Source organism: Astyanax mexicanus, chromosome 8 (genome assembly GCF_023375975.1).
Source record: "Astyanax mexicanus isolate ESR-SI-001 chromosome 8, AstMex3_surface, whole genome shotgun sequence".
NCBI lineage: Eukaryota > Metazoa > Chordata > Actinopteri > Characiformes > Acestrorhamphidae > Astyanax > Astyanax mexicanus.
Window position 1 is genome coordinate 55230667 of NC_064415.1, and position 12651 is coordinate 55243317.

A 12651-nucleotide genomic window follows, 5' to 3' on the forward strand; every position below is an offset into this window, starting at 1 on the left:
CAAGTGGTTCTACTATGCAAGTGCTTTGTGGCGTCTTTGTTTTAGAGGCAATACTAGGTGAAATTCAGAGTTTTGAACATGGTGGTCACTGTCGTGCTCTGAGCTGTAGCTGGCGGGGTCACTGGACCAGACTGGACCTCCTGCTGGGGAGTTTTCTGCTCACTGGTCTCTTCACACTGCTTGCAGGTTCAGATAGGCTCAGATCAGAGTGGCTGGCGGACTGATGTTCTCTCAACTGGCTGGGAAAGCTCAGTCCTGAAAGCCGTAAATGTAATGCATTGATCTTCCTTCAGTTTCTCACAGACATGTCTCCTGTAGGTCTTCTGCTGCTGCGGGATTATCTCTGTGTGATGCTTCTCCTGATCAGCATCTTCAGCGGTAAGTGAACTGATTTAAAATAAGATTTTAATTAACATTAAAAAAATTATTTATAATTCTTATATTTTAGTAATAATATACAGTATTGTCAATGGCATGCTCAAAAGAAAACATTTTCTTCTATGCCGATTTATAACATTTGTATTGGTTTATTATTCATGAGGATTTGACAGTTTAAATAATAACCACTAGACATCAATGGAGATACAAGGCACATAATTCCACACTTTTAAATATGAAAGTTTTTTTTTTCATTGTATACATTATTACATTAACAATAATATCTAAATTGCAAGACATATTAATGTTAACTTTTTAATTTATTAGTAACCGATCTTGATTTTAAAGTTTTTTAGAACAAGTTCCAATAATTAGTGCTAAAGGTATTTAAATCAATAAAACTAGAAGGGTGCCCAGATTTGTGCTCCTTTCTTGTTTTGTTTAAATAATTATTATTGCACACTTTCTGTAAATCTTATGAAATTTCACTTCTAAAATATCACTGTGTTTGTCTGCTATATTATATGTTTAACTAAAATTGCTGATCCGAATAACAAACGATTTATAATGAAAAATCATGAAAATGATCAGGGATGCCCAAACTTTTTTCGTTCCACTGTATCTGTTCCAGAGAGTCCTGTTCTATTGACAGGGTTTTTCTACAGGCGCTACACAAGGTGTGTGTATGTGTGTTTGCATTTGTACTGTATCTGTGTAATGCTTCTTTCTGTTTGTTTGTTTGTTTGTTGTTCCTAGGCGAGTGCCAAAAAATACATCAGGGTCAGCTCTGCAAATCTGCCTGCTCAGGTAAGAAATAAAAATAATTTGGGATAAAAAAAATAATAATAATCATTATAATTTAATTTATGTTAAATATTTGGATGAGGCCTAATTGTGAGTGATAGACGGAAGGGATATTCTATTTCTGAAGTTGTGCAGACATTTAACATTTAACATTGGCTGGGGAAGTACCGCATGTCAGAGCAAAAGTCATGGGACACAATATTAATTCCCATTCTATGACTATGGGAACTTTTTTGAGCTTGAAATTAAGTATGTACCACAGTCATTACATCATTCGAATGACTACTAGTGCACTTTAGAATTACTTCCGTAATTCTGCTCAAAATGTGAAACTTGTATATTTTATAGATGTATTTTACACAGAGTGATCTATTTTAAGCATTTATTAATTTATTTCTTTTATTGTTGATGATTATGGCTTAAAGCCAATAAAAACCCAAAAATAAGTGCCTCAGAAAATTAGAATATTATATATAAGACCAATTGGTACTTTTGGCAGTGTGGGCTGTGTGCCAAGTCCTGCTGGAAAATGAAATCCACATCTCTAAAATAATTGTCACTGCACTGACTTTTGGACTTATATATTTTGTTTGATTTTAGCATCATTGAATGTGCCAAAGGGACACAGGCACACCTACAGGTACAGCACGACCACCACCAGCTCCCTGAAAGGACCCTCATCAGCAGGCAGTCAGCTGGCCTTCGACTGCGTGGTGGACATTGACGTGCTACCAGGGTGTCCAGATAGGATTTTAAGGGTATGTTCACACTTTATTTTTAGTTTCTTGGATTTCTTGGATTAGTTATCTGCATTATAACATTTTCTATAGTTGTTTTAAACTGTGATTAAAAACCAGGGTTATTCCAGCAAATATTGATTTCTGAACTCTAAAAAAAATTTTATGAATATGAACTTGTTTTCTTTGCATTATTTGAGGTCTGAAGGCTCTGCATTTTTTTGTTATTTTAGCCATTTCTCATTTTGTGCAAATAAATGCTCTAAATGACAATATTTTATTTTGGAATTTGGGAGAAATGTTGTCTGTAGTTTATAGAATAAAACAACAATGTTCATTTTACTCAAACATAAACCTATAAATAGCAAAATCAGAGAAGCTTGAGAAAAAGATTCAAAAACTGAAGTGGTCTCTTAATTTTGTTCAGAGCTATATTGCATAATCTAGTGGAGGCATCATCACAGGGTCAAGGAAAGACAGTCAATGACACTTTGTGTCATTTTTGTAACTCTATGAAGCAATCCGCCACGCTCTCCCTACCCTCCATTGAGTCTGGCAGTGGCATTAGCATGACCAATTTGACGGCCAGCTTGATCAGGTTTGTTATGAGGTTAAACCAACGTTTTTTTTTTCACCTGTATGACCAGCTTAGACCTGAATCTTAAACCAGATACCAGTGAAATCTTGTGTTTGTTAAGGATGAAGCTGTTGTGATGTCATCATGATGGTACAACAGGTGCTTTTTTGTTCGCAGATTAGAAATCCACAAATTAAACAAAGTTCTTTGAAAAAGGAAAATTCTGTGCTGCGCTTGAAAAACATCAGGTAAGTCAGGAGCTCTCTGTGTTCTTTATTCTCTGATAATGTTTTCTCTCAAAACATTTGTATATTTTACACACTGATTGACTTTAAATGGGTACATTGGTAATTGACATTAAGTGAATATATGCATGAAGACTGTTATAATGCAAAAAATATGTTTTTTTAGGTAAAGACTAAAACAGGAAAAAGGCTGATGCTCGATAATGCATGTGCCATTTTGGTCATTTTGGTTGAGAACCTCAGAAAGTAAACAGCAGGATTAGCCAGTAGACTTTGTTTGAGGGAGGGATCTGTACCTACTGTCCATAGCAAGTCAGCAGATGAGGGAGATCATCAAGTACTTTTAAATAATGAGTTTTGTGCTTCTATCACAGTTAAGCATTAACTGTTTTGTTTGTTGCATAAAAGTCCTTAAACTGCTCATTCTGAAAGAACTGAAACTGGTAAGAATCGAGCTAGGTTTATGTATGATTTTGTGCAAAGAACTTCAGGAACATATTTTGTATATAAAAAGGTGAACTTTGCCACTTTCTTCAGTACGTCCTAAAAACGGTCAGTATAGTCCAGAGAGTACTATGGATCAGTCTGCATCCCCAACATCATCTCACTGCAGTCATGTTCTATGGGTTAAGAGGTCCCAGGGCCCATCTGGTGTTTTGCTTTTGCCAGAGAGGCGCTGGAGAAGAACCCCCTGCGGTTCCTGCTTCAGGGGGGGAAGGTCATTGCCCTGTGCCCACAGGAAGCCGAGCAGGTGTGGACGCTCAACATCAAGAGAGCCGTACTGAGCATGCTCCAGACGTCCCGCACTGGACGAGTGAGGGAAACCATGAGAGAGGTGAGGAAAGTCGGTCACAACTTTTTATTTTATTTTTTATTTTTTTAAAGGCAACATTCAAGTTCATGTTCTTGGGTCATTCAAGTGATAATTTTGTGAAATTGAAAAGAGCTAAAAAAAAAAAAAAAAAAGTCAGTAGTATCAGCAGTAAAGCCACTATGCTGAAGTATAGCGCTATAAGGGTGAGTTTTTAGTGAAGCTTTTAGTGAAGGCTGGGTGCAGCAGCATTAGCATTAATCGCTAACCCCAGTGCTAGCTCTTTCTTAAAAAAAAAGAGTCTCAGTAATTTACTGCTGTTTACAAAATTGAAGTTTGAAGCGATTATATATTTATACAAATTAAAACATTAATTTTATTGCAGTAGTATATTCTCAACATTAATAAAAAATATTTAGTGGTTTGTCATATTGCCAAGTATACTGTTATCAAGTACTTATCCTCAAATATTTTAGGCCCATTCTTACTCTTTACAACTAAATGAGCAAATTGAATAGAAAAAGATGTTTTGACTGAGTGGCTACATTTCAGTTAAGTAGAAATCTTGACTTTACCTGTGAACATTCTGTCCATATGTTTACAGACTGATGTGTTCGGTACGTGTATGAGCACCTACGAGCAGAAGGGCTCTTTGCTGGTGAAGACTAGACATCTCCAACAGTGCCTTAAAGAACGAGTCAATGCGTTTTGGTGGCAATCTGTCCCCCTACAGGAAGACACAGTATGTCAAGGTTGTGAACCTTTTTAACCCTTGTGTGGTGTTCATATTTTTGTTACTCGTTTACTTTGTTACTTGTATTTAATTCAGCAAAATTAAGCAATTTTACATTAAAATGCTTTACACATGCTCGCTTCACCTAAACTGCAAGCAATATAAACACAGCTTACATGGTTAATATTTGCCCTTTACCTTTCTTATGTTACATTTCTTTTAAAAAGTGCTACTCTTTTTTTTATTAGTTTTTTAATAAAATGTAAAAGAAAATGAATTAAACTCAAGATATGAGTAGAAAATTTGTTTATTTTCAAATTTACAAAAGAAGCAATGTTTATTAGCCCTTGGCCAAACATACTGGATGTAATATAAATGTGTGTGTGTGGGGGGGGGGTGTACAGTGTGTGTTTATCAAAAATGTGTTTTGATATATGTTTTTCACAAAAAATGAGCCAATGCCAATGAGTTTGAGTTAGAAAAAATATTTTTTTAGTATCATTTGATCATTGAAATGAAAACGGGTCCCACAGAGCCGAACACCACACAAGGGTTAAAAGATCACGTCAGTCAGATATATATATATATATATATATATATATATATATATATATATATATATATATATATATATATATATATATATATATGTATATGAATTTATATGAATTTCTTTTTATCAGACAGTGAATGCCAGCCTCAGGTGCACACAGCTCTATGGCACAGCTGTGATGGACAGGGTGAACTGCACTGAGACAATGGTGCTGGTACCATTGTCCGGCTCGCTGGATGCGGCCCAGACCAGCACTGTGTCGACCTTGAATCTACTGAGAACTCTGAAGGACATACAGATAGATTCAGGTAATGACTTCAGTGTGGAGATGGTAAACACAATGAGAAATGATTGCATAAATAAATCATAATTGCTGAATTGTTTACAGTGGTGAGGAAGGGAACATGTGTGTTACATAGACTTTAATGTATTCATAGTGCATAGCTACATGCATAGCTCTGTAAAAATTAAACTTAATCACTATTTTGCATTTGCTTTCTTTATTTTCCCTTTTTTATTACAATGGATGGATATGTATTTACAGACTGTTAAAAAGCAGAGGTTAAGTAGTTTTTTATGTTGTTGTTTTTTTTTTCAGGGTTGCAGGATGACGGTTACTTAGCCAATCTGAGATTTGAGGTGGAAACTTTAAGCCCAGGACGTGGAGGAGGAGCTCGATCAGTTCAGGAGGTCTCCAGCACAGTGAGGAGGCTGTGTGCTCAGTCTGCAGACCACCAGCAGGTCTGTTAGCATCACAGCTCTAACTCTGATGAGGCCATCTACTAGCATTGCGACTAACTTTCTCCAAAGGCTTGCCCATATCTATCAATGAGGGTTGGGTATCCAATACTTTGTTACCATTTGTGGTTTGTCCCTAAGTTCAGACAACTCCTCCATACTCCGTTATAATGTTTTGGCTCTTTGGTGTAGTCTAGACATTGACTCTCTTGTCTTGACATCTCTGGTTCTCTCTTTTTTTTAATGTCCCCCAGCAGTCTGAGCTCTTCCTGAATCTGGCCCTGCACTTGAGAACTTTGTCTCTGCAGCAGCTGAAGGACGTCTGGCAGGAGGTTTCCTTTAAATGCAGAGACGACTGGTCAGTCTTTAACTGTTTCTACAAACTCACATCCTTAGAAAGCAAAGCTAGGCTGGGTTTTGGTTGAAAAGCTGGTCATCCATGTAAAAACACATTCTATGCTAGTACGCTAGTTGTTTAATCAGCTCTTGTTCAGCATTTTGTATGTTAGAGGTTGGACGAAATATTAATATTGTGATATATCGTACCTTTTTCATGTGGCAACAAATATCAATTATTGAAACATCTCTAGGATTCGCCCGCCAATTACACTTAATAAAAGTAACTGCTTCATTACTCCACATGGTGGCTCTATGAATCAAATGAATAGGGTAAACCTGTGGTCAGGAATATTGGTGAAATTCTTTGGGAAAACACTACACTGACTTTGGGCTTGATAGAACACAGTGGACCAACACCAGCAGATGACATGTATCACCAAACCATCACTGATTGTGGAAAAACGTCACACTAGGCCTCAAGCAGCTTGGACTGTGTGTCTCTCCACTCTTCCTCCAGACTCTGATCCCTTGTTTTACAAATGAAATGTATAATTTACTGATGATCAGTGATGGTTTGGAGAGACATGTCATCTGCTGGTGTTGATCCACTGTGTTTTATTATCAGGTCTAAAGTCAGTGCAGTGTTTTACCGGATCTTACAGTACTTCATGCTTGACAAGTTTTATGGAAGTGCGGATTTCATTTTCCAGCAGGACTTGGCACACTGCCCACACTTCCAAAAGTACCAACTGGTTTTATGTAATATTCAAATTTTCTGAGACACTGATTTTTGGGTTTTCATTGGCTGTAAGCCATAATCAACAATAAAAGAAATAAAGGCTTAAAATAGATCACTCTGTGTGTAATAAAACATCTATATAATATGTGAGTTTCACATGTTGAACTGCATTACTGAAATAAAGTATATTTTCCATTAAATAGGAGTCCATTAACCACAATTTGTGATTGTCTGAGAATAGAACCAACATTCAGTCATTTTTACAAGATGTGCGCTCCTTTTTCAGGAACGTTTCAGACGCTCTTCCTCTTCTGAACATGAACAAAGCTCTACATATAATCATGTATATTAATGATGTGTCCATATTAATATAATTACAGGCAGCCCTTTCTAGAGGCTCTTCCTGCCTGTGGATCTGAGGCCTGTGTTCACTTCAGCACAGACCTCGTCCTTAACGATGAGATCAGTCAGGAGCACATCAGTCTCCTCCTCAGCACTGTCGCATTCACTCCCCGTCCCTCAGCAGCGATGATCAGATACATCAGCGTACGTTTTCATTCTGCTGAAGAACAAAGAACTGGCTTTCTCACTAGAGCTGTTTCATTCATCACTGTTTTCTCATTTTCACATTTTCACATTTTTACATTTTCTCCAGCAGGCTCTGTTAAAGTTGCCCCAGATTCGTCTGAAGGCGGTTCTGGGGTTATCGTCACTGGTTCATCGAATTTGCCGAAGGGAGCCAGCTCCATGCAGCCAGATACCTGAAGTGCAGCAGTTTGTGCTTTTTCTGAAAGAGAGTCTGGTTCAGGGCTGTGGGGAGCGGGGGTCCTGGCAGGTCACTGAGGTACAGTTACACTTAAAATGTTAGGCTGGATATTCATTTATTCTGGATGTTCATTTTATTACAAATGCACTAGTGCATCTCAAAAAATTAGAGTATCATTGAAAAGTTACCTTATTTCAGTAATACAGTTCAAAATATGAAACATTTATTTCCTTTATTGTTGATGATTATGGCTTACAGCCAATGAAACCCCCCAAATCCGTGTCTCAGAAAATGTATATTACATTATATAAGATGAAGTGATACTTTTGGCAGTGTGGGCATTGTGCAAAGTCCTGCTGGAAAATGTAATCCACATCTCCATAAAAGTTGTCATAGCAGAGGGAAGCATGAAGTGCTGTAAGATTTTCCAGGAAAACAGTGAACTGACTTATTTATATAATATTATATAATTCTAATTCTAATTTTCTGAGACAGCTGATTTGGGTTTTTTAACAGCTGTTTGCCATAATCATCAACAATAAAATAAATAAAGGCTTAAAATAGATCACTCTGTTTGTGTTTTGAACTGAATTGCTGAAATAAAGTTACTTTTCACTGCACTGATGCACTGATGCAGCATTGCCATTGATACATCAGCTCACAGACGCCTTGTGCTGATCGACATCACCCCTGGGAGTGAGAGAGAGAACAAGGCCAATTGTGCTCTCTCAGGGCTCCAGCAGCTGATGGCAAACTGCATAACTGGCTCTCACGATTTTAGTGGCATCTCTTTAGTGGACCGTTGGACCACTCTGAGCCAGCTACACACCATTTTAAACGTAGATTTTCCATTGAAAGGAATATCTAGCATACAACCATGTGTACAACTATACTGTCTGTTGTTATATATAATGTTAACCATCATTATCTAAGATAGACCTGTACAGAAAGTACATGCCATTGCAAAAACTTATTTCTAACTTGGTTATGTAGCTGCTGTACATCCTGAAAGCGGTGGAAAACATCGGCCTGGCTGCTGAAGCTCTCATCCCTCAACTAAACGACTGCATTCACAACCAATCAGCAGCGTTAGAGCTTCGACTAGCTGCAGTACAAGCCTTCAGACGCATCCCATGCACCAGTCCGGTCAGTATTACTATAAACTCTTATTTGTTTATTTTGATTATTTTAACCGCTGCCACCACCTTTGATAAGCCAGGAAGGTCTGGCTAGTAAAATTGAAAGAGGAAATACTGATTTGATATTGAATATCGATATTTGTTGAGTTGAGTTGAGATAAAAGATTAAAAATAAAGTTTGAACTGGTAATAATGCTCTATGATCTGGCTTTGCTAGGCTTGATAGCTTTGACGTCCATAAAACTTCAGGCCAACACTGTTTGTATCTCGTTTGTAGAGGGACGTTCTTGTTTGGGTGTATCAGCAACATCAAGAGAACGTGGAGGTTAGAATTACTGCATATCAGCAGCTCATGAACTGTCCCAGCCAGGATGTGTTCAGCATTATAAGGAACACCTTAAGGAATGAGACGTCCACTCAAGGTAAAGGACATCAGCATTTAAGCAGCATTTATACTACAATTATAATTACCCTGATGTAAAAGTCACTGACGACTGACAGATGAATAGGTATGATAGAAGAAATAAATTCTGTGGAAATGCATGACTTCCAGCTGTTTCAGAAAATATCTCTATAATATTCATACATTGTTAATGATGTACAAATAGTGATTTCTTTGCATTGACTTAAAGTGCTGTTTTTCGTAATGTTGTGAGTGAATGGAGAACGGTTATTGAACAAAAGGTTTGTAGTTGTTAACATGTTTCACTACAACTCAAGTCCATTTTACACCAGATTTCTCCTTTAACCAGCTGTTCAACTTGATTTGACCAGGCTGTTATTTTTCAGCAAGGTGTGCTATACTTGCAATTAACCCTAGAGAGTAGGGAACCACTAAAATGGCCAGTTTTACATAATAGTTTGTGCAGGATTTCTCCAGAAATCAATGAGTCATTGTTACAGAGCTCATGTAGCAAACCGTCTTTTGTCATTCCTCACCATTACATTTACACACGTTGCTGTAGCAGCCATGCTGCGTGCACGGTCGGTGGTGCTGGCAGCTGTTATAACAAGCAGCCAGTTCAAGGCGAGGTCAGCAATGTGTGTAAAATTTCATTTCTTTGCTTTCTGTGGCTATAAAAGCTCAAAACTTTGGTTGGGCAACTTACAGCTCTGAAAAAAAGTTAGTTTTTGAATCAGTTTCTCTGATTTTGCTATTTATAGGTTTATGTTTGAGTAAAGACAACATTATAACATTTGTACATCCAAAACAAGTTCATAATTATAAAGTTTTAGTAGTTCAGAAATCAATATTTGGTGTAATAACCCTAGTTTTTAATCACAGTTTTCATGCATCCTGGCATGTTTTCCTCCACCAGTCTTACACACTGCTTTTGGATAACTTTATGCCACCCCTGGTGCAAAAATACAAGCAGTTCAGCTTGATTGGATGGCTTGTGATGGCTTGTGTAGTGTCAACAAACTACATTCAAATGCTCCTTTAACTGAGATATACCCTACCCTACTTTATTTCCTGTTAAGTCATTCACCAATACATTTGTTTCACATCATTCTCCTCCTGCTCAGCCCACCCGTGTTTAAGCTGCTCAATGTAGTGATGTTACTGGAGCATAAAGCACCCTGGCAATATTTATGGTTGAAATCCATTTCTGATGAAATTATCTTCATTCAGTTGGTTCTTTTGTCTGGAGCCACCTCGTCAACATCATGAAGACTGAAGACCCTCTGAAGAAGCACCTAATGGAGTCATTGCCACATGACATCATCAGCAAAGACTTTGAGGCCGAACCATGGAAGTATTCTTCATATATGGACTTTACGATGGATGCTGGTAGAGTTGGAGTCCATTTTTTACTTTTTTACTTTGGAAATAATGTGCATGATTTCTAAAGCATCTAATATTTTCTTTTTTTTTTTTTTACATTCCAAGGACCAGCCATCGCCAACATGGAAGGAGCCTTGGTTTACTCACCTGCATCCTTTCTGCCACGTTCTGCAATGGCCAATGTGACAGTTCACGTCTTGGGCAGATCCTTTAATGTTTTAGAGGTGACACAGTAATATCTGTTATTCTTTCTGAATGAGTTGCTCTGATTTTGCTATTTATAGGTATATATGAGTCAAATCAACATGCTAAACTAAAAATATTGTCATTTAGAGCATTTATATGCAGAAAATGAGAAATGGCTGAAGAAAAAGATGCAGAGCTTTCAGATCTCAAATAATGCAAAGAAAATAAGTTCATATTCATAAAGTATTAAGAGTTCAGAAATCAATATTTGGTGGATATATCTTGGCATCATGTTCTCCTCCACCAGTCTTACACACTGCTTTTGGATAACTTTATGCTGCTTTACTCCTGGTGCAAAAATTCAAGCAGTTCAGTTTGGTGGTTTGATGGCTTGTAATCATCCATCTTCCTCTTGATTATATTCCAGAGGTTTTCAATTTAGTAGAATCAAAGAAACTCATCATTTGTTTTTTTTGTTTTTTTTTTTCATTTTAAGAGCTGTATGTAGTTTAATGCATTATTTTCAAAGGGTAAAGTTATAAATCAGTACTTGTGTTGTATTTGTAGGTCGCACTGAGGATGGAAAATGCAGAGTCTTTACTCTGGAGAACGTTTGGAGAAGGCCATCGTTCTTCTCCAGTTGATAACTCTGACACTCAAACAGAATCTACATCACATACATCACATGGGAAGAAAAGGAACAAGAGAAATGAGAAAACTGCTTCAGATCAGAAGGAAAGGGTGATTCAGAATGATGACTGCACGTCCAGCAAGTCGAGTCTTCTTAAAGCTAAGGTGAGTGTCCAAAAGCATGCTCTTATCAGTGTATAGGTTTATTGCTACTATGTGATTTTTTTTATATAGTAACTGTTTAGCCTCTAAAATGTAATAAGTTTTTGGCATAAGTTCACAGGGCAGAAGGAAAGACAGAGTGATTTCCGATGCTGGATTAGTGTGAAGATGTTTGGAACTGACCTTACCTTCATGACCTGCAATGAACTGCTTGGCCAACTGAGAGAGCTGTCACTCAGAATGGCTGGAGTCACTGTGAAGCTGCTGCAGGTAGGTGAACCAACGCATAGATCATACAGAACATTTTAGCAGTAATTTAATATATGTGGTCAGATTCCCAGACAGGGATTATTGTATTTATCACAATATCAGGCACACATAAAATGTATTTGTCCCCCCAAAAAAATAAATAAATTGCCATTCAGAGATATTATCGGCCTGTAGCCTGCTGCTATCCCTGGCTAGCACTGCTGGAGTATTACTGCAGCATTAGCATTACCCGCTAACCGAAGCCCTCAAGCTCTTTTACCGTTGAGAGGTGAATATATGAGACTGTATTCTGCGTGTTTACCATTTTAAAACAAGCTACGTGGCATGAACCGCTAGCTAAAATCGCCCTGGCTTACCTGAACACTCAGGGCTCCTCAGGGTAGCACTGCCGGGTGGCATTTACAAGTGCTTGCAGTTAGCAGTTGTTAAACGGAAGCGCTTTACTCACCCAAATAAACAGTTTTCAGGAGAGAAATCTGTGTAGATTAACATCCAGCACTCGTTTAACTATAAAAGTTATATAAATAAAATTTTTCTGTTTTTTTTTTTAAGAATTACAGTTATGTTTACTAAGCTTAGCTTTGTACAGGTCTTACCACCCAGTGGCAGGACCTGCTGAATTACAAAAAATATGGAGACACCCCTGTTCCTTACTAGTGTCGCGTAATGTGCCTTATAATCCAGTCCACTCCATGTAACAAAATACAGTGAGCCTAGCTGACGATAATATTTTCCTTTTAATGGAAAATTTCCATTTAGAGCAGATACTGCAGCAAAATCCCTATTATTAAGAGGAAATTGTATAGCTTTGTCATATCCCAGATCACATTTCTCATTTTCTCTGTTTCTTCTCTGCTGTTTCTCAGGGTCAGGAGGTTAAATTGACCCACAGAACCATCATGATTGCTGAAGAACTGGTGTTACCATCACTTTCAGGCTTGCCCATCAAACTGAGTATCAACATGTCCTCTTCTTACTCTCTCTGGGTGAAGGGGAGCGCCAACCTTAAGGACTGGTCTCAGTTCTCATTGGCAGGTCACATAAAGCCAAAGTAAGTC

General features: G+C 37.7%; 1 protein-coding gene across 4 annotated transcripts in view; it reads left to right on the forward strand.

Moving 5' to 3' along the window:
- Positions 1–207: 207 nt before the first annotated feature.
- Positions 208–12651, forward strand: part of LOC103023384 (uncharacterized) — a 56167-nt gene continuing 43723 nt past the window's right edge. For 2 of the 4 annotated variants that reach the window (XM_049482962.1, XM_049482964.1), the window contains exons 1-18: positions 208–378; positions 1135–1185; positions 1783–1940; positions 2674–2744; positions 3411–3576; positions 4157–4294; positions 4969–5146; positions 5437–5579; positions 5831–5934; positions 7035–7200; positions 7310–7498; positions 8414–8566; positions 8837–8981; positions 10193–10351; positions 10451–10569; positions 11099–11326; positions 11438–11593; positions 12460–12644. In XM_049482962.1, coding sequence (XP_049338919.1) covers positions 306–378; positions 1135–1185; positions 1783–1940; positions 2674–2744; positions 3411–3576; positions 4157–4294; positions 4969–5146; positions 5437–5579; positions 5831–5934; positions 7035–7200; positions 7310–7498; positions 8414–8566; positions 8837–8981; positions 10193–10351; positions 10451–10569; positions 11099–11326; positions 11438–11593; positions 12460–12644 — 2582 coding nt within the window. In that variant the 5' untranslated portion in view covers positions 208–305. The remainder of the gene's footprint in view (positions 379–1134; positions 1186–1782; positions 1941–2673; positions 2745–3410; positions 3577–4156; positions 4295–4968; positions 5147–5436; positions 5580–5830; positions 5935–7034; positions 7201–7309; positions 7499–8413; positions 8567–8836; positions 8982–10192; positions 10352–10450; positions 10570–11098; positions 11327–11437; positions 11594–12459; positions 12645–12651) is intronic. The other 2 variants (XM_049482963.1, XM_049482965.1) reach the window with 2 other exon arrangements.